General features: G+C 42.9%; 1 protein-coding gene across 4 annotated transcripts; it reads left to right on the forward strand.

Moving 5' to 3' along the window:
- Window positions 1-572: 572 nt before the first annotated feature.
- On the forward strand, window positions 573-18,690 carry MEIOC (meiosis specific with coiled-coil domain). 4 transcript variants are annotated; one of them, XM_080564828.1, is made up of 8 exons: window positions 573-720; window positions 2,676-2,801; window positions 4,371-4,528; window positions 4,663-4,767; window positions 6,220-8,077; window positions 9,710-9,844; window positions 13,775-13,955; window positions 17,295-18,690. In XM_080564828.1, exons 1-8 carry the CDS (start codon window positions 715-717, stop codon window positions 17,516-17,518), a joined length of 2,793 nt encoding a protein of 930 aa, XP_080420954.1. In that variant the 5' UTR covers window positions 573-714; the 3' UTR covers window positions 17,519-18,690. The 4 variants fall into 4 exon arrangements, with proteins under 4 accessions (XP_080420954.1, XP_080420953.1, XP_080420955.1 ...); XM_080564827.1 differs by having other exon boundaries at window positions 714-840; XM_080564829.1 differs by lacking the exon at window positions 9,710-9,844 and having other exon boundaries at window positions 714-840.
- The last annotated feature ends 1,168 nt before the right edge of the window (window positions 18,691-19,858 follow it).

A 19,858-nucleotide genomic window follows, 5' to 3' on the forward strand; every position in this document is an offset into this window, starting at 1 on the left:
TAGCTGGAGCAGTGAAAACCAAGCTGGGTTTGGTTTCAGGGCTTTTAGGTGTGTGGTTGCTTTTTTTTAGGCACGGTGCAGCGGGCGCTGGGGGGGTGCCCACCGACCCGACCACCCGGGGCAGGGCCCCCAAGGGCGGGCAGGGGGCCCCGGGAATGCTCTGCTGCCAGTGCCTGTAACACAGCAGCCACCGGGGGCAGCGCCTGAGGGGGGGGGGGCAGCGCCTGAGGGGGGGGCAGCGCCTGGGGGGGGGGGGGGGGGGGGGCAGCGCGAGGCCGCCCAAACACCGCTGCCGCTGTCTCCGGGTAAAAATTTCCTTCGCGGGCCCTCATAGGCCGGCCGGCAGCCGATACGGGCGGGAGGACGGAGCGAGCTCATTTCTCACTGGCTATTCCTCGTCAGGCAGGAGCCAATCGAAATACAGCCCCGTTTCCCCGTAGCTCGCCGCCTGCTCTCGAAGCCCGAGCAGCCGCGTGGAGAAGAGGGGCGGTCACGCGGCGCGGGGAGGCGCGAGGAGCCAGAACGGCTCCTCATTGGCCCGCTCCCTCAGGAGCCGGCCAATCGCGTCGGGCGCGCGGGGCGGGGCCGGCGGTTGCCCCGGCGGAGGCTAACGGCCGCCTCAGGACTCAGGAGCCGCCATGGCGGTGCGGGGCAGGGGCGGCCGCGCCGGGGGTCGGTAGTGCTGGGGGCCGGGAGGCGCCGTCCTGGGCACCCATGGAGGTGAGGCGAGCGGCAGGGTGGCCAGGAGAGCCCGAGGACCCGGCCGCGGGGCCCGGGAGGCCGGGCCGCCGCACTTCTCCTGTCAGAACCCCAGCAGGCAGCGAGGGAATTGGGGTGCCGGTAACGGAGCGGGGCCGGGGGCGGGCGAGGCGCTGCGCTGTGCCCCGGTGGGGCTCCTGTCACCAACCCGCTTCCCTCAGCCCCCTCAGTGCTGGGGCTTGGCCGCGGGCACTGCCTGTGAGGGGTGCGGGCTGCCGGTACTGGCAGGAGGCGCTGCAGAGCTGAGCTCCAAACAGCCATGTAAAAATTTATTTGGGAAAATTGGGGGTTGGGGGTGGGGAGGTGTAACCCGTCTGCAGGAGCTTCCCTTGCCCCTGTGTGCCCCTGTGCCCCCTCGTTCTCTGAGATCACACACCATGCGAGTACACAGTAAGTGCTAGGTGACCCTCCTGGACGAGGAGATTACTGAGGAGAAAACATGGCGTAATTTGGATTAAAAAGTCACAGTTTTTCACACTGGTTCTGGCTTTGTGTGTTCACACAGTTGTAAAGTCTGAAGAAACCAATGTGTTAAAATACATTAGTGTAATTGCTGTGTAAACTAGAAGGAAGCTCGTGCTGCAGACCGCGTTTTCCTGTCATGGACCTATAGATAAAACATTTTAGAGAGGAGGGCTAATTCCAAGTAATTTCGGAATGTTAGCACTGTCAAACTTGTACGTTTTCTGAATGTAGTAAGCATTACAAATGGAGGGAAGAGCAACAAAGCTGGTGAAGGGACTGGAAAATGAGTTGTGAGGAGCAGCTGAGGGAGCTGGGGCTGCTTGGTCTGGAACAGGAGGCTGGGGGGAGGCCTCCTCGCAGTCTGTAGCTCCTCACAGGAGGTGGCAGTGAGGTGGCTGCCGATCTCTTTTCTCGGGTGACAAGTGCTAGGATGTGAGGCAGCAGCCTCAAGTTGTGCCAGAGGAGGATTAAATTGGATGTCAGGACAAATTTCTTCACAGAAGTGGTGGTGAGGCATTGAGCAGGCTGCCCAGGGATTGGTGGGGTCCCTGTTCCTGGGGGTATTTAAACCCATCTCTTAAATGTGTCTCACACATCTCTTAAATGTGTGGATGTGGCGCTTACAGACACATTGTAGTGATGGGGCTCAGCAGGGCAGGCTGGGGGTTGGGCTGGGTGATCATGAAGGTCTTTTCCAACCTAAACGAGCCTATGATTCTAGGTGCTCCAGTAATATTTTAAACATTATGCAAATAACTTCATTTCTGTATTTCTGAACTAAGGGTGTTTTTTTAGCAAGCCAGTTGGATTTTAATTTTAATTTTGTTGTGTACCTCAGTGTTCTGAAAAAGGGAAGAAATGCTGAAGTTTTCATTCTGTTTTCATTGCCTTTTCCCACTGGCTGCCTCTTTCTGAGCACATCCAGTTTGGCAGTGGGGCAGGGGTTTCCTAGGTGGAGGTTGTTTCCCCGAGTTAGAGAACGGGGCACATTTCCCCAGTATCTCACAGTGTGTGCATTACAGTGAAATTATAGCTCCTGAAATCTGAAAATGCATGTATGTGCGGTTATGTAGCACAGCATATCCAATAAGAGCAGCAATGAAAGGATCACTAAAGACAAGAGGTGTCATGTGGTGCATAGATAGCCAAACAACCTGTCTGCTCTTGCTGTTCAGAAGCCTAGCGGAGAACACAGGTTTCCTCTTTACCTGCACCTCCTCTGTCTTTAAGCACCTTGTGAATTTCTTGTGGTTGTTGGATCAAACTTGGATCTGAGAGTAAATCTGAAAGTGTTAAAATGACGTTATGTAGAGCTAACTCGAGGGCTCAGATGAGCAGAATCCACAGGTAAGTGAAAATGTTAAGAGAAGTTAAAGTTGGTATAAGATCTACAACTCTCAGGTCTACGTGTAATTATGTCCTCTTTGTTTTTTCCCCCTTGTCTTGCATAGCCTAAAGTTGCGTGCAGAGGTGGCAGTTGCTGCTGGAGTAGCACGGAAGCTGGCGGGAGGCTGACTGATGCATTCAGTAGCGTAATGACGGGCTCTGGCTCACTGTATGGTTGCTACAAATCACAGGTTCAGTTGATTATAAATCATTTTTTTTATATCTTTGTAAGAGTTTTGGTTGTTTGTAAGCAAAACAGTCAAAAATACTTCTAATATAGTTTCTTATACTGGAGAACACCAATTACAGTGTTTGGTTTGTTCATACTAAGTGTCTGCGGTAGTGATGCCCACCAGAAAGGACAGTGACTTTTTTAGTACAGTCACGATAAAGGCTGTTCGCTTGTGTATCCCATCTTTTCCTGCCTCACTTCTGTTGTCAGCTTTTGCCCGATACCACCTGCTGTGCTGGGATAGATTTTGAAAGCTTCCCTGTCATCCCCGCTGCACCCAGAATTCCAAGAAAACTCCCCCTAAGAGAGACTTCAATTTGAGAATAACAGAATAACTGCAGAATAGCACAGGGCGTTCTACCCCTTCTCTCCCTCTCATAGTTCATGAACTTCCCATAAACCTGCTTTGTTTATTTTGCACTTTGTCCCTCTGTTTCATCCCAAACATCTCAGAAATGGGGCTGACAGTACTGGAAAGAGAGGGAAAGGACAACAGATGGGTTCCGTTTGAACATTTCATGGTTTTAGAGGCAGAGTGGCAGAAGACACAAGCATTTATGTAGAAAGCTGATAAATATGTGAGAGGCAGCATTAACCAACAAGAGAGACTGTGGAGCAAAAAGCAGTGTGGGAGGAGAAATTAGGACTTCAGCTGCAGATGTGCTAAATGTAGCTGAATAAGTCATGGAAGAGTTAACCACTGGCATGCTGAAATGTGGAGTGTTTAGGGCCAGCAGAGGGAAATGGGTTTAGAGTAAAGGGACATCTGGAGCTAAAAAGTAGTTGTTGAAGTTGCTTGTATTGAGCTCACCTGGATTAAAAAAATTAAAAGTCACGGGAGCAAAATCAAGAAATTGTGACTGAAAGGAGAGTTAAAGTCAAAAACAACAAAATGTAAGGATGAAGGGAGGGGATTAGGACTTGGTTAGAGGGTGTCTAATGAAGCATTAAAAAAAAGATTGAGATATTATGAAGTATATTATCTCAGTGTGAGAGATGAAGGAATAGTGTTGAGGAAGATAATGTTTCAATATATGCTTTGTTCTGCTGTTAGCATAAACATTTGTAACAAAGTGAGGAACAAATGACTATTCTAAAGAAAACTGGGAAGAAGCAGCAGCTTAGATCTTGCAACAGGTATTTGAGTGGCATGCCATAGAGTCCAAGCGTTCACATAAACCAGCCTGTTGAGCAGGAGGATTAGTCTGGCCAGTAGGAAGCGCCGTGATAGTTACGTATACTAGATTTCTTTTCATTTTGCATTTCATAGCCGTAAAGTTTATGGCTGACATGGCCTGGAATTTGTACTTCTATGCTTATCTGCACCGGGCAGTAGCCAGTAGCAGGAGTTACTTTTTGACATAATGCTACAACCATGTGGTTTGCTTTTTTCTCGTGATCCGGGTACTCCAGGGGTAAACTCATTTACAACCTGGTAGGATGATGAGATGACAATTTGATTTAATATTACAATTTATAATAAGTGTTTCATATTAAAATCAATGCTTTTATTGTATATAAAATGCAGAATGAAGAAAATGTAGACCTACCTCAGACCTACAGTTCTTCCCTTTCAACATCAGAGTACTCTGCACCTGCGGACCCTTCCCTTTTATATGCACCGTGGTCTGTGTATGGAGATGACAATAAGCAGTCTGCCACTTCCCAGATTAATATGAAGTCCAGGTAGTCAGTTTTAACAGAGATCATCTGTGTTGAAGGAATAGATTTTTTTTGTTGTTGTTGTTTTGTGTGATTTAAATCTAATGAAGTATTTAAAACAAAGTAATTATTTTATTTGATATGCAATTTGTTCTCAGAATTCAGACTGAAAGGAATGATTATGGCAGTGAAACAGATTTATATGGTCTAGTGTCTAACATCTTGGAAGAACAAGATAAATCGCAGCCATATTGTGCTGAGGGGTGAGTAGGTTGCCGTGCGAGCGCTATTGTCATTCTCTTTCTCTGACAAAAACTACCCTCACTGATCTGCGTCTGCTTTCTATTTGTCATCTTCATGTCAGCTGTTAGCAAGCAAGCCCTCATATTCCTCATATTCTTCACCCTTCTTTCACCCTAATCTTCTAAGTATTTTACTTGTGAGAGTAGCTTAGTACCTTTTGGCTTTCTGGTATTTATGGAACTCTTTTAATAGACGTTTTTAAATAAGTTCTTAATGAGCCTTCTGGAAATGCTGTATTAAAGCAAATCTCCTTGAGTGTATGCCTTGGCTTATTTTTTTAGATCAAGATTGGGTTCAGGCTTTAGGTTCTTTATTAATAAATTTCAAGTCACAGAAAGAATACACAAAAATAGAAACAGTACTCTTTCACACTCTTGAATTGGCAGGAGGGAAGAGTATTTCTTTATGTATGTGCCCCTTAAGCAATATTTATATATCTAAATGTTATATTGATTATGCCGATGTTCTAATGCTGTAAGAAACCATTAGATAGTTGCAATAACTTGACACAGAGCAATTCAGATCCCATTTTTTTTCTGAATCTGAGCATTCTAGATTTAAAGGATAAGAAAGGAAACCCATTTCTCAAGGTTCCCAAGTCAGGCACCATTCTTCCTTCCCGTCTTCCCCAAACAGCTCTACTGGTTTCTCTCTGTTTGCTGAGTTATGTGGCTGAAGTGAAGGAAGACTTTAGAGAGAGTCAGTCTCGATCAAAATATGTACCTAGTAATTCCTTTGCTTTAGCCAGTTTTGACTGGATTTCTGTTCTCAGTACTGCCAAATTTGGCTGGAACCAGCTACGGTTCCATTTTTCACTTAGCTGGTTTACAGCTTTCCTTGACACATAGTGTTTGTTCCTGTGTTAATCCATGGTGATTAGTGGAATGAAAGGAAATTTGCTGAGAAACCTATTTTTAGTGAGTTGATTTACCTGTAGGAAGCAGTGTAAGCCAGTGTGAAACACAGGCGATTCAGAAGCAGGAAGCAAGATGATACACAGAAGCATTTTGTCTGGAGAACTCAGTCATGGCTTTGAAGGCTTGTGGGTAGTTTGAGCAGTATGATAATCTTAACCTGTTTCTCCACCAGGAATATGTTGGCGATAATGCATAGTAAATACTTGGAAAGAATTGGTTGAACGTATTTGGTGTGCATGCATCACTTGAGGCTTGCAGGCATTGTACATGGCTCCCAAGCTGTATGGGTTGGTTTAGGCAAGCCAGAATTAGCTGTCTAGTCCAGGTACGGGAAGCTCAGCAGGTTACAGTAGTAGATAGAAGTTGGAGAAAGAGATCCTTTAATCAATTAAGAGAAATGGTTGGGGGAGAATTGGATGCTTAAACCTTTTCCTGCATTTGGGAATGGAAGAGGAGCACCACGGACAGAATCTAACCATGTATTTGTTTTTCAAGGAGTTGCTCTTCCAGCTTAAAGTCAGTATGGCCCATGAATGCAACCAGAATCGCAGACCACCATGACTTGTCAGAAACTAAAAGACCAGTTGTTGCAGCTGTCTCGCAACAGGGTTTTTATAGTAGTGAATCCACATCTGCTGCTGAAAAACAGTATTTGCAAAGTGGTAATCTTGCATCACAACAAAAAGTAGATGAATGTTATGACGGGTTTACTGGTATAGACCTTGAAGAGCAATGGTTATACTCTCCTAAAAATGAGCATGTCAACTGTTGCAACATGCAGACTAACGAGAATATTAAGACAACACCCATATATCAGAACTATCCATATATAAAGAACACCTTTACACCTCAGGTTGGGTACTTAGAAGTAATTAAAGACTCAGGAGCTGATGCTTACTCCTACGGAAGAGAGAAGGTCTGTCCCAAAGGAGCAGATATGCAGTTGCACCAAAAGCGGGCAGAAACATTTCTTCCACAGTTTCACAGATGCAACGAAAGTATGGATTATAGCAGATACACTGAGTATTGTCATTCTAGTAAAGCAAAGCCTAACAAGAGCACCAATTGTAGCCTCCAAGAAAATAAGAAGTTAGTAAATGGAACAACTGAGGCATCATTTCTGGACACAGAACCCTATACCAAATTATTTCAAGTTAAATCAGGTACTCAGAAAAAAATAGAAGATACAATTCCAGATCAGCAGAACTTTACATTTCCCAAGGCTGCAGGACTTCTATCAGAAAAACAATTTTCCAATGAGCCTTCATTCTGCACTGATCTGGGACAAAAATTTGACTATGGACTAAAATCTCTTGCAGCTTGTCCAGGAAATAGTGACTGTGCAAATGGTGTAGATAAGCAGCAGTTTTCCAGGTCTGATCTTCAGAATTCTGAATACTGTAAATCAATTCCTTTACTACCAAACTCAGCAAACACTTCAGCAGGTACTAATATAAGGCCAACTTGGATGAATGTTCGAAGTAGAACCACTGCTTCTGTCCCATTTCAGAGCCCAAGTCCTTCGGTGAAACTGAATAATCATTTATCTGCTTTTCCAAAAAAATTCAGTCATCCTCATGATTCTTTTCCGTTATCATCTTCAAACTTCCCTTTAAATAGTAATTTATTTCATAAGTACTGTCAAGATAATCCTTCCTTTTTTTCAAGTCTTGATTTTGGTTATAATGCTTCAGAACGAGCTCAGTCTGCTTCTTATGTGGAAGCACTGGTAAAGTCTGGAGAAGAGAATCTCATTGACTATCTGAATGACAAGAAATTAAAGCAACCAAATGGATTCTGTGAAAATTACTCAGCTCAGCAGTTTGGGATCATTGAAAATCTGAACAAACACTGTTTTCAGTTGAAGCCACAGAGTGGACATTACGATCTGGAAGGACAAAAACATGCAGGCAGTTTGTTGCAGAACATGTACCAAGGTTCAGTGGAGTCTCAGGGGCAGTTTAGTCTCAGGCAGGGAAGCGGAGACAGTAATGCTATCAACCATCTGACTCGCCTGCAGGCCTCCAGCTTTCCCAACAACTGCATGATGGGTGACTTGAGACGTAATCCGCAGCTTGGTTCAAGCGCATTCCCCTTGAGATCAGCTCGTCCATTTGGCCATTCAGTTGTCCCTCTGATGGAGTCTTACGACTTGTTCTCCGGTGATGATTTAAATCGCTTCTATCCTTACTTTAATGATATGACGTATGGTGACAGCTCTTTTTCGGGTTTTGTACCAGCATTTGGATTTCAAAGGCAAGTTAAAACCCGTTGTGGGCCTGCCAGCGAGCTCCATCTTAGACTAGAAGAGTGTTATGAACAGTGGAGAGCTTTGGAAAAAGAAAGAAAAAAGGTAAAGGAAAAAAAAGTATGTATATTAATATGCCATAGCACAGATTTAATTTAGATCTCATCATACTCAAAGGTCAGACCCATTAGAGAACATGGATAGTTCTCACTGTTATGAGTTAAAACACTTAAAGATTTTGCTTCCATATATATTTGAGATTGAATACAGAATTTTTGAAGTTTTATAGCCTGCTTTGGAGCATACCCAATGTTATACTGCATGTTACACCTAGAGCAGGAATTTGGTGGCGTTTTCAGTTTCTCTTTGGGGATCAGGGAAAGGTTTGTTGTATGACGGAAAAAAGAAATACACTCTAGCACAAGAAATAATGCATTTGGAAACTTGCAAGGCAGATACATTAATTATATTTTGAATTAGGACTAAACATCAGTCCTTTCAAGAACTGTAGTTCTTTCAAGGGGTTCTTCTCACTTCCTGCTTCCCTGATGTTTAAAACCTAACATATATTGTGGGAAGTGTTTTTTGTTTTTCTCGAGAAACTGAAGAAACAGTAACATTAAAACACTTAAAAGCTTCAGACAATTCTGTGGGAAGCAGTTTCCTTACTTACAGCAGTTGCCCTTTTTGGTGATCAGCTTAAGTGTCTCAGGCTCCCATTGTTAAATGTAAAAGCTGTCTTAATTTCTCCAGCTTAGGTGATACGGAAATTCAGAATCAATCTGGAACCATCATTTTCTCTGAGGGAATTGTGACCAAATGTAACCAGGGAGTAGTGGGGGCTGGCCATTTGGTTGTTAGCTTCTCTGTGGAACTACCGGGACTGTTGTCCCAGTCCAACAGAATAAATTTAATGGGGATGTAATGTAGATTTTTGCAAAGCAGTTCATGGCAAAAGCCAGTTGTTGCTTCGAATAGAGTGGTTAGAGGGAAATGCGGTTGGTGTCTGCATGGAAAATGCAAAAGAGAAAGAGTTGAAAGGTGCATGCTGAGAAGTACATGGGGACTGGAGAAAATGAGGCTGCAACCTTGCCTGGACCACCACCAAACTATCTTAAGAAAGGCAACTTTAAAACAGATTTAGTTAGGTCTCTGTTGTTACAGGTGTCCCAGAGTGACATAGTACTGGACTGAACGAGATGGAAATTTGAAATTTTGCAGTCAGTTTTCAAAGTAATTTTCTTACAGGTAAATAAAACTTGATTTGGCATAAAGCAACAACAACAAAAAAGCCTACACTTTGTGCGATTTGGCAAAACTGTACAAAATCTAGGTTAATTGCTGACTTAGGCAATTTTTTTGGATGAGGTGTATACCCGTTTGCCCATTCTTTTTTGCCTTGTAGTTCTAGCTTGCCTCCATATTATTTATAGAAAAAAAAATTATACAGTCTGTGATCGGAGTGAGGTGTGGCACTTCTGCGTGCCACATATACACCACACGTTATCTTGCCATAATTACTCTATTTGAACTGCTTTGAGTTAGCTGGGTGTTCATTTAACGCAGGTGATTGTCATACCAAATGGTTAAATCCCAAGTGTCTGAATCTGCATTATCTACTTCAGAAAATCCAAAACCCCAGGGAAAAAATATTGTGCTTCTTACACTTCTTGCTTCTATAATAAAGCACACCTCGCAACTTACATTCTTAGGAAGTTATCTTTTGTTTTCCTGCAGACTGAATCAGCTCTTGCTAAGAATTACCCAGGGAAAAAAGTTTCCAGTACTAACAACACCCCAATTCCAAGGCTGACATCAAACCCATCAAGAGTTGATCGCTTAATTGTGGATCAGCTACGTGAACAAGCCAGAGTGAGTTGTAGAAAGATTAAAAAAACCTGTTGTACTTATCACGTGGATCTTAGACTACAGAGTAAGATATGTAAATTTATCAGAGCAGCTTTTCTCCAAATAGCTTTGTTCTTAAAGGCTGTGCAGGGAATAATACTTCAGCAGGTACAGCTAGAATTTTTACAGCTCCAGGTTCAATGCTCTGTTAGCAGAGAACCCACTGAGTAGCTGAGGCTCACGTTTACCTATGTACATGTGAGGTGTGTTTTCTAGTTCAAAAGCGTGCATGCCATGCCAGAAATCAATCTAATCTAGCCAAACTGCTTGCACGGCTCTGAGATGTGCCTGCATTTTGAGCTTTTCTGTTTTGAACACCTCTTTTGCCCCTGCTCAGCAGAAAAATGTTTGTTGTGGATTTGTACACACTCTATTAAGAGGAAGCACTTGTGAAAAAGCAGGTGTTTATTAACGTTTATAAGACATTGACATATTTGCTTAAGAGTCTTGTATATGTGTTAGTGCAGAATGTTTATCTGATGCGGCTTTAGACTGAATTTCTACACCATTAATTTACTTTTTAAGCCAAACAGCCACGACCTGTAAACGAGGCTGGTGTTTGGGCTGCGTGTGGCTCTGTGGCCAAACGATGGTGCCAGTGTGCAGCGTCGTGCTGCTTTGAGAGGCTGCAGCCTGTGCAGAATTCTGCCAGGGAGACCAGAGGGAGGAGACAAACACACACAGCGCCTATCTGCACGCTGCCAACAGAACAGCGACGGCCTGATCCGGCCGTTCTGAGGCAGAGAGGCCGGAGCCAGGCTGCCGGTGCTGCAGAAGGAAGAGAAATGTGGGCTGAAAGCAGAGACGCTGCAGCTTGTCCCTGCTAAGGGACGTGAGATTAAAGGCGGTGGCTGTTGTTCTGAAAAATGCTGTTTTTTGGAGGAAGCAGTGCGACTGAGCTCAGCTGCTGCCGAGGCAGCGGTGCTAAGGCGCAGTCTCACCAGTCTTGCACTGGTAAAAATGAGCCACGGAGCTGTGTTTGCTCACAGCCTGCTGAAATCAGTCTTCTGCAACCGCCTGGTTTTGTTCATACGTCTGAGTAGAGAGAATAGTACAAGATATGTTGATAGGCTGAAGTCGTAGTGGACACTTTTTAAACTAGTGTTTTGTGAACCCCAAAAGAGCAGTGTTAGGAAGTTACCTCCTTAATTTGAGAAGGCTTGTCTGTCCCTGTCCTACTACTTTAAGACTTTGTCTAAAATAGGACTTAATCTTGTTCAGCCATTTGAGGAACCGAACTTCATGGTGAAGCAAATCTACCAAGCAAATGCTTGGTAGATGGCAGCTGAAAAGTAGTTTCAAGGATGCTCGAAAGCACAGTAGGGCTGTTTAACCTGGATTCTAACATCAAAAAGCTGAGTGACAGCCAAAGAGAAACATTGGCACAAAGGTTCAAGTGGAAGCTGAGTTGGCTGGATCTGGGATTAGCTCTTCAGAGTGTGGAGCATCCAGTTAAATCCTCTTGGTGGTCACAGACTTTGCATTTCTCATTTGAGATTTCCACTTGCAGTTGTGCTCAGTTTCAGAAAAATAGCGGTAGGAGAAGTGACAGTAGCTTCATTCACTGTGCCATCAGTAGCTATTAAAAACACTTCAAACCAGAATCAACTCTCTGCAGACTCTCATCTCCTTTGTGCCTGGGGAAATGTGAATCTGCAGCTCTTTTGTAACTGTAGAATGCCATAGCCATCCCGCTGGGGGATACCTGGAGCCTGGACCTTCAGTCTGTCCTGGTGAAGCCTCTCAGTTCTGGACTAACAATGATTTTTGCCAGAGGCAGTAAATATGAACTTATTTCTAGTCGTGAGGTTATCTGTATGGGCTTGGTAAAGCATCATGGTCCCTGATCCACAGATGTTTTGTGACAAACAGGCATCAAAGCTGGGCCTGAAACTTCAGTCCTTACTCCGTGGTATGTTCTCACCTCTGAAATGGAGGGACAGTACGGTGCTGGCTGTTTCCCTATGAGTGTGCCACTCCAGTGGTCAGCCTCAACATTGCTGCTGGCTTTCTGCTGTTCCCACTGGAGGATTTGATTGAATTACTCAGCAAGCCCTGTGACAGTCAAAGGGTTGTGCTTTACAAGGGAGGGCAGGCTTAAGTAATGCCTCTGAGTCGCAAGTGGGAGCAAATTTCTCTTTGGAGTTCAGAAGGAACTTCTGAAAATCGTGAGGGGGTGGGAATTAGAGCATTTGAGCCTTCAGTGGTTCCCCTTGGGTTGCTGGGGAAGCCCAGTTTTGATGACTTCACGGACTTTGATTTTAGACACCTGGCACACAGGCACAGTGTAAAGAACGGAGACATTTCACTCACCACTGTGATCCCATTAGACTAGGTTGTGGTACCTGAAAAATGGGTCTTGCAGAACCTAACTCCTCCCGTGGATCTGGACTTAAGAGTAGCACATGGAATCATTTAGGTTGGAAGACCTTCAAGATCATCAAATCCAACCATCAGATACCTAAGTGAGACTGGGAAATGACTGTCAGCGTCACCTTACGTCGTTTCACTTGCTTACTTGCTTTCCTGCTACGCCACTCCTTAAAATTTGTCTTTTTCTTCAGAAACAATTCTAGTGATTTTCAAACAATCTTACTGACTTTTGTTTCCTTTCATAGTGGCTGATTCCTCGGCTGTTTATGTGAAGTTCTCCCTGCTTCCTTCGCTTTTTCTTTTTTTTTTAAACGTAGATTGTCACTTTTGGAGTTTACTGGTTGCTGCTGCTGCTGTCACAGTAACTCACAAAATTTATTCCTGCCTACATTTTTTCAAGGCTTTCACATGACCTAAGAGAGAGCAGGACTGTTCTGGCAGTGGGACCTTGCTACTTCCCAAATGCTCACTCCTGAGCCTGGTGGCAAAGAAGAGGCTGCCCTGTGCTGCTATTGTGGATGCTGTTGTCAAAATAATTGTCTTGCCAGCAGTCTGTTCTGACGGTACTTGGGGCAAATTGGACGAATTGTCCTGGTTCAAATGCTTTTGTTTCCCACTGTTACATCTTACAAACTCAGGGCTTGTCCTTTTCTTAGGAAAGCCTACAGTCCTGTTGCAAGGAAACATCAAGAACTTGGTTTTGCCCCTGGTATTTTTTAATCTGTGGATGACCATTAGTCATCAGATCTCTATAGATCATCAGGTGTAGCCATTGTCCTGTAAGCATTACAGTTTTGGAATTCTGTGTTCTGTTTCTGCAAACCAGGTTCTCCAGAGGTCTGTGAACCACTCACCCAGGGGAAATTCATAGTAATGTGACTGTTGTAAGGTAAACAAGACAGCAAAGACGCAGGTTTTCAACTGACTGAAAAAACAATGATTTTTTGATGCTTGTGCTTGGTATTCTCTGAGAGAACTCCTTTAGTGTTGAGGACCCATCCTCAGTCAGTGGTTCCACAACTGGCTTTAGCCGGTCGGAATTGGGACTGCTGCTCTGCCTTGTTGCCGTTTGCTTTGCACTGGCACAAGGAGATCATCTGGGTGAAAACTGGCCAGTCTTGGTGGGGCTGCTGTTCACCCAGGTAGCTGCAGCATTGCTGAGAGAAAGTAGGGCCATGGTGATCTTGTTTTAGAAGAGGGCATGTTGTCATGGAACCACCTCCCATTACAGAGTTGTCTCAAAGTTGGATATATCCATTATTAACGAGTAAGCAGGTGTCCTAACACTTGGTTATTGTAGGTTTTGCTGTTACAGTGTGCACACCCATGTATGTTACAGGTTTGTTTTTGGAGAAGAAAAAATCCCAGGTAAGAGTTTAACTACTTCAATTATAACTTTATGAACTGTTCTCAAAGGAAAATAATGGTTATTGTTAACCTTTTCTTCCTACTCTGGTTAATTTTCATGTAAGTCTTAGTGAGTACAGCATGAACTCTTGTAACGTGTGAAATGTTCATTAGGTTGTGACTTTGCTGGGAAAAATGGAGCGCCTTCGCAGTTCTCCTCTTCATGCTAACATTTCTACTGCTCTTGATAAACATCTGGAGGTAATTCATGTAGTGCAGTCACGTAGAAAAGATGAAATTGTAAATGCTTCGAATCGACAGAGGCAAGGAGCTCCCAGATGCCAAGATGACAGAGGTATAACTATGCTTACATCGATAAGGCAACTGAAACATTCCACAAGTATTGCAAGTCTGTATTAAAATTTGTAAAGGTTTTTATATTACAGTTTTATTTCATTTTAAAATAAATTACAATCTTAAATTATTTTTCAGCTTTGCGAGAGGCAGACTATGGTTTCTAAATGATGGTTTTGAGAGGACACGGTAAAACATTGCAGTTTAGAGGCAAATGGTTTAAATCAGTTTTGATTGCATTTATTCGATTAATAAACTAGCAACTAATAAAAGGCAGTGGGTTTTTTATGTAATGCAGCTTGGCATTGGAGACGATACTAAGCTGTTGCCTCTTTCTTCTTCCAGTCCCTCATAGCCCCGTTACCATCACCCTCCTTCTAGTCCTGTCTGTGTTTCTGCGTACAACTTCCTTGGTATCTGAATGTTGAATCTGTGAAAAGAGACGAAGATGGCCTTGAGTTATGAATGGATTCCCTCTTTAAATATTTCTGTCGTAGATTGACATAAAATGCAAGTAATATTTTGGATGAATATACAATGACACATTGGTCAGAATGTTCTTATTCATAATGGCATCCAAAATACGCAGAATATTCAGCTTAATCTTCCACGAGTACACAGGCAGAATGGCAGGTTCTCTTCTCTCGTTGTTCCTGAGGTGTGTCAGATTAAAGTCCTGCCACCTGTGATGCTCTGCTTTATGGCCTTGTATTGGAGCTTTGCTACATTTCTGTGACTGCTCTGTTCATTTCCTGCCTCGCTTTCCAAACTGAATTATCTGGATTACTTTATGCCTTTTGTGTGTCCCATCATGCAGTTCTCCAATTCTCAGGATTACTTCAGAAGACACGCTACAGCAGTTTTCCTTTCCACCTCTTCACAATCATTCTCGTCTCTCTTTACCTTGAAGGTCATGTCACTTTTTTCTTTAAGCCCATTCAAATTGTTGGTGTTGGCTCCTTAAGCAGATCAGTGACCTCTTTGGAACCGGGTAGACTGGCAAAGACAAGATGTCCTCAGGATCAGTTCCCCGGCAGAGGAAGAAGTGGGGTTTGTACAACGGGATCTGATGACTGAACTAGATGGGTCACAATTTCTGTGCCTGCCTCTCCTCCCTGCTGGCTGTCTCTAACATGTTAGCATGTTATGGCAACTGGGGAGACTTTCAGACAGTAGAATATTCAATCTAGTAACTGCGTTTGTTGCATGTCTGGGAAAGCCTTGAGGAAAACACTTGAAGCTGTGTTTCTCCTCTCTTTGGCAGAGCTTTCTTGTTATATGAGGTTTGTTTTGCTTGAGAAAAGGTCTCCCCCAGCTCAGCCTTGTTTCCAGTGCGCCTTTCTATTCCATCTGATAGGTTCTGCCTTGTAAGATACTTCATATCCTATCTATTGTGTCCAGTATTCTAGGACAAACAATAATATTTTCTTCTCCCAGCTACTTTGCTTTTGTTGCAACACAGATTTACTTCAGTGGGAAGCAGGTGGAGCTGAGCTGCCTCTTATCTGCCCCTTCATGCACAACACGAGTCTGAAAAATAATGCTTTTACACACTAGAGTTGCAGAACTGTACAAGGTATCTGGCAGTTGTTTGTAAATGTTCGTGACCACTTAACAAATGAAGTTCTGGAAGAAGTGGTGATGAGAAAAGGGTTTATACTGAGTGCCATCTGTCACCCAGAACAGCCATCAAACCTTTCAGTGCAGCATTCAGAGCCGTCTGTGACCATACCTCTGTTTTGAGATTGCCCTAGATGCAATGTTCAAGATTTCTCAGAAGAATCTAGATGTTACAGGTTTTTGGGGGGTTGTTTTGTTGTTTTTGTTTGTTTGGGGGGAAAAAGACCTTTTAATATCTGTAACTCTGACACTGCATTCAGCCAAAGACTTTAAAACAACTCTTCCGTATTCCTCTGGGATTTTCCCTTCTTACGTGGTAGTGACCAAATACCAACCCTATCTTACTGCTTTGAGATACACGTTTATCTGAGTGTCACTTGTTTCTTAGCTTCTTCTAGGCAGTCCAGATGATACCATTGCTGTGGTCTGTTCCTGATTTCACGAAGTTTGGTGTGAAAAGTTGGAATTCTGAAAATTCAAGAGTCAATAATAAAATCCTCCCACTCTGTATTCTGTCCTTAATTTCTCCAGAGCTATCCTTCCAATATTGCCTTTCAGAGTTCTTTGGGTGGCTGACATTTGTGTTGGACAAGTGTATTTCATCTGTGATTCTTCCTAGTTACCTACATCAACTTCCTTGTATCACTCCTTCCAGCTACTTATAGTATTAACTATATAGGAATCAGTGGTCACTGTGCAGAAGATGTCTCAGAATGGGTTTCACAGAAATCAGCCCATTGAGTGAGAGCCAGATGAGCTGGTGAGGAGGTGAAGTTAGGCCTTTGTATTCTGTCCTTTTCTGAGGTACCCTTAATACCTCCAGGAGAGAGATGCTTTCAGCTAGAACAGTGAATCCAAGAATATTAGTTGAAGGTAGGTACAAGCTTTTTGCAGTAGCATGAAACTGCAGTCACGCTTACTGAGCATCAGCGCTTGGAGGAGCAGATCTTAAATCTTAGTCTTCCACTTCTTCCAAACCCCATGGAAGTGTTCGACAAGGGAGGGCAAGTACTCACGTGCTTTCTGTGCAGTCCAATCTGCAGTGGGGTGTTAACCAGCTCTGACAGGAGCGTGCCCCTATCTCAAAATAACATGCAAGTTCTGACTGAAAATTACGGTGCCTAGAAGAGGGTATTAAATTTGTTTCCTCACAGAGGCTGGAATTGAAATCAAAGCATTATCTACACATTAAGTGATTGTTGTAAGCGATGAGCTGTTAAATAGACGGACCACTGCACCACCTCTGCTTCGTTTTATCTTAAAGTGGTGGGTTTTGTCACGTTTTTGCTGAACATGATCTGTATGCTCTAATAAAATGCTGTAAATGCGCTATCCCTTCAGTTGTCTTGCCTGATTTATTAGGCAAGATGGGCAAAGGATCCAGTGCGTTAATCTGAAGAGGTCACTGTGAGTAATCAGCAATGAGCTCAGGGAGGAAGCCTTCAGTATGCGTGTGGACATGGAATACTTTCAAACACTGAGGTGACTGCAAGGCTTTAGGTGCTCTTAATAATAGATGAGTGCTAAGCAGGAATTTCGACAAAATAAGTACCTAAATTCCATATACCTTCTATTGGGGCCTAAAGGAAAAGACACAAAATGAGACTAAAAAAGGGCCTAAAAGGTATTGCTCTTTTTATCAGCACCAGGGTGAATTAATTCCAATAATGCTTGCTGATTAACTCTGTAATAAAGATTAAAATACCTTTCACCCTCACAGATGTTTTTGCTCTTGCTCTGGCAATTAAAGAGATGAGTGTAGCAACACGTAAAGCACGTACAACTCTCTGGTGCGCGCTCCAGATGACCCTACCGAAACCTTCAGCTGGACAACTAGTTATGGAGAAAGCTCTGCGGGAGATGGTACAACCTGAAGAAAAAGTGCATGAAAATCTGAACGGCTGTGGCATCCTAAATCAGAGGGCTGAAATAAGCAAGCACTAATGAAGTATCAGTTGCATACAAAAGTAAACTTTGCAGTGTGTATGTATGAAGAGATGATACATTAAATCTTCCTAATTATTTCTAAAGTTCAAATAACTAATATTCATATTTAAATCTCTACCTTGATGAGAAGTTGAATTTTCTTAAGGGCTCTCAAGTTCTACTCAAACTGTCAACATTACAGGCAGCGTCAGGATGTTGTAAAGCCTGATGAATGTAAAAACTGATGAGTGTTAATTTAAAATAATCAGATTCACTAAACAACTAACAGCTAAGATATTATTTAACTTTTACAGGTGAGTCCTGGTGTGAAACTCTTCCATTAAGTTCATTTAGTTTTGCTTTAGTAAGTAGGTTTTAAAATAATGAGTCTTAAAGACTGTAGTCTACTGTGGTGTCCAGCCAGTATCAGATAAGATTGTGATGTAAAAATGTTTTCCTTATCAAACTAATACCTGGAAACAGGAGGAAAAACGCTAAAAGTACCCAATATTCATGTAAAATTAAATATTTAAAATATTAATATTTATGAATTTGAGATTTTAGAATCTAAGTTTGTGAATGGAAATGCACCAGGTTCTACTAAATTAATGATGATAAAATTGCTGTTGTGAAACCATGCAATTTAGTGAATGTGTTCAAATCATTCGGGCATGCTCTTGGGGAAAAAAAAAAAAAGAACCTCTGTTTTAAAGTATTTAAACATAATCAAAATATGACATGCACACAGTATTAACCTCTAGAAAGCTGTCCGACAGCTGAAATAATGAGTGTTGTTTTTAATACCTTCGCTTTAAACTTTGAAAAGAGGGTATCACAATGTTCTGAAATCTGTTTTTTTTTTAAAGTTACTCTTTCACTAGTTTGGTTTGTGATTTGATTGTCATATTTTAGGTATCTTAGTTTACATCTGTATTTTTGACAGCTATTAATACTTGGTGTTTATGCATCTTATCTCAGTCTCTTTGTATGGAATATAAATAACTTATTCATTGATACAAAGTGTTGTTATTATGTGGCTCAGGAGATAAGGGGTTTTAACACTTATAGCATCGCGTTTATAATGTCTGGATTAAATTTATTCAGCTATGCTTGCCTAGATACCCAGATATTTGAAATGTCTATGCTCTTCCTACTTCTAGAAATCCTGATACGTAAAAGGTGTAATGACACCACATAAATTGTCATTAGATGATGTGAGAAAGAAACTGAATGAGAATGCAGGAGAAAGTAGAGTAACCGTTTTGATCACTGATATGACCAAAAGCACTGCCAGAGTGATTTTATTGGGCAGGAGGACAAAGTACATCTTGATACCACAAGTCACTGCGTTAAGATTTGTTAAGTTTAACATAGGACATGTTGATGTTAAAAACAGTACTGTACTGAATGTAGTCTGTCTGGTAGGAAATAAATTAGCTTTTGTTGAAGAGCATTTGTGCTATGTTTTTCTTCATAGCGTCAGTTCCTAAAACATTCTCCATTAATGGCGATTGTAATTTTCAGTTAGTTATTGAAATAAGAGTTACCAAGCAGTGGTAATACTGAAATTACTCTCTTGATGCTAATAGAGGAAATGACTGCAACTTTAGACAAACTAAGGCAAAATCAGTGCAGTGAATCCAAAGTGGTGTATATATATTTTTTTTCCTGTATTTTCTTAGTTGCAAGCTCTGTACTGTCAGACAAAGCTTGTGCAATAATTTCAGTATCCGCAATAGAAATCTCAGGAGTGTGTCTGGAGTTCTCCTATTCTAAATTTCTGGGTTTCGATGCCAGGACAAGGAAAGTAAAGTAACAATTTTTTAGATTAGGAACTTCCTAAACAGGGACCCATGGGTCTGCAGTAATGCACTCCTGAATATTAGCCTAACATCAGTGATCAGCTGTCTGAATCAACACCAAAATTTATTGACATTTGGTAATAGCTTTGCGGCTTAAAGGACGACCTGTAACATCACAAGCTGGGAAGCATTAACTGCTGAAATGGGCTAATGGCCAAGGCAGAACTTCAGTTCCTCACGTCCCATCGGCTGACACGTCTGTGTGCGCACACGACTTCACCGTGCTCTTGGTTTTCCAGCTCCGAATGCTGGTCAGCTGCCGTGGTGAGGTGCCGCTGGCTGGCGGGGGGCTCTGCCGCTGTGGCCCTGGAGTTCCTGCTGGGTGTGTGAGGCTGGGCGCCTCCCTTGGTGCTGCTTCCCTGACAGCAAAAGGTGCCTTGCTTAAATCTAGGCCCTTCGCTGTGGGCACAGGAGGGGCTTTAACTGTAGGTGCTCCTGGGCGTGCTGCCAGGAGTACTGTCCTGACCCTCCCCCCCAGCCAGACATCGCACGTTTA

This window comes from Anser brachyrhynchus (assembly GCF_964034855.1).
Source record: "Anser brachyrhynchus genome assembly, chromosome: 22".
In the NCBI taxonomy this organism is placed as follows: Eukaryota; Metazoa; Chordata; class Aves; order Anseriformes; family Anatidae; genus Anser; species Anser brachyrhynchus.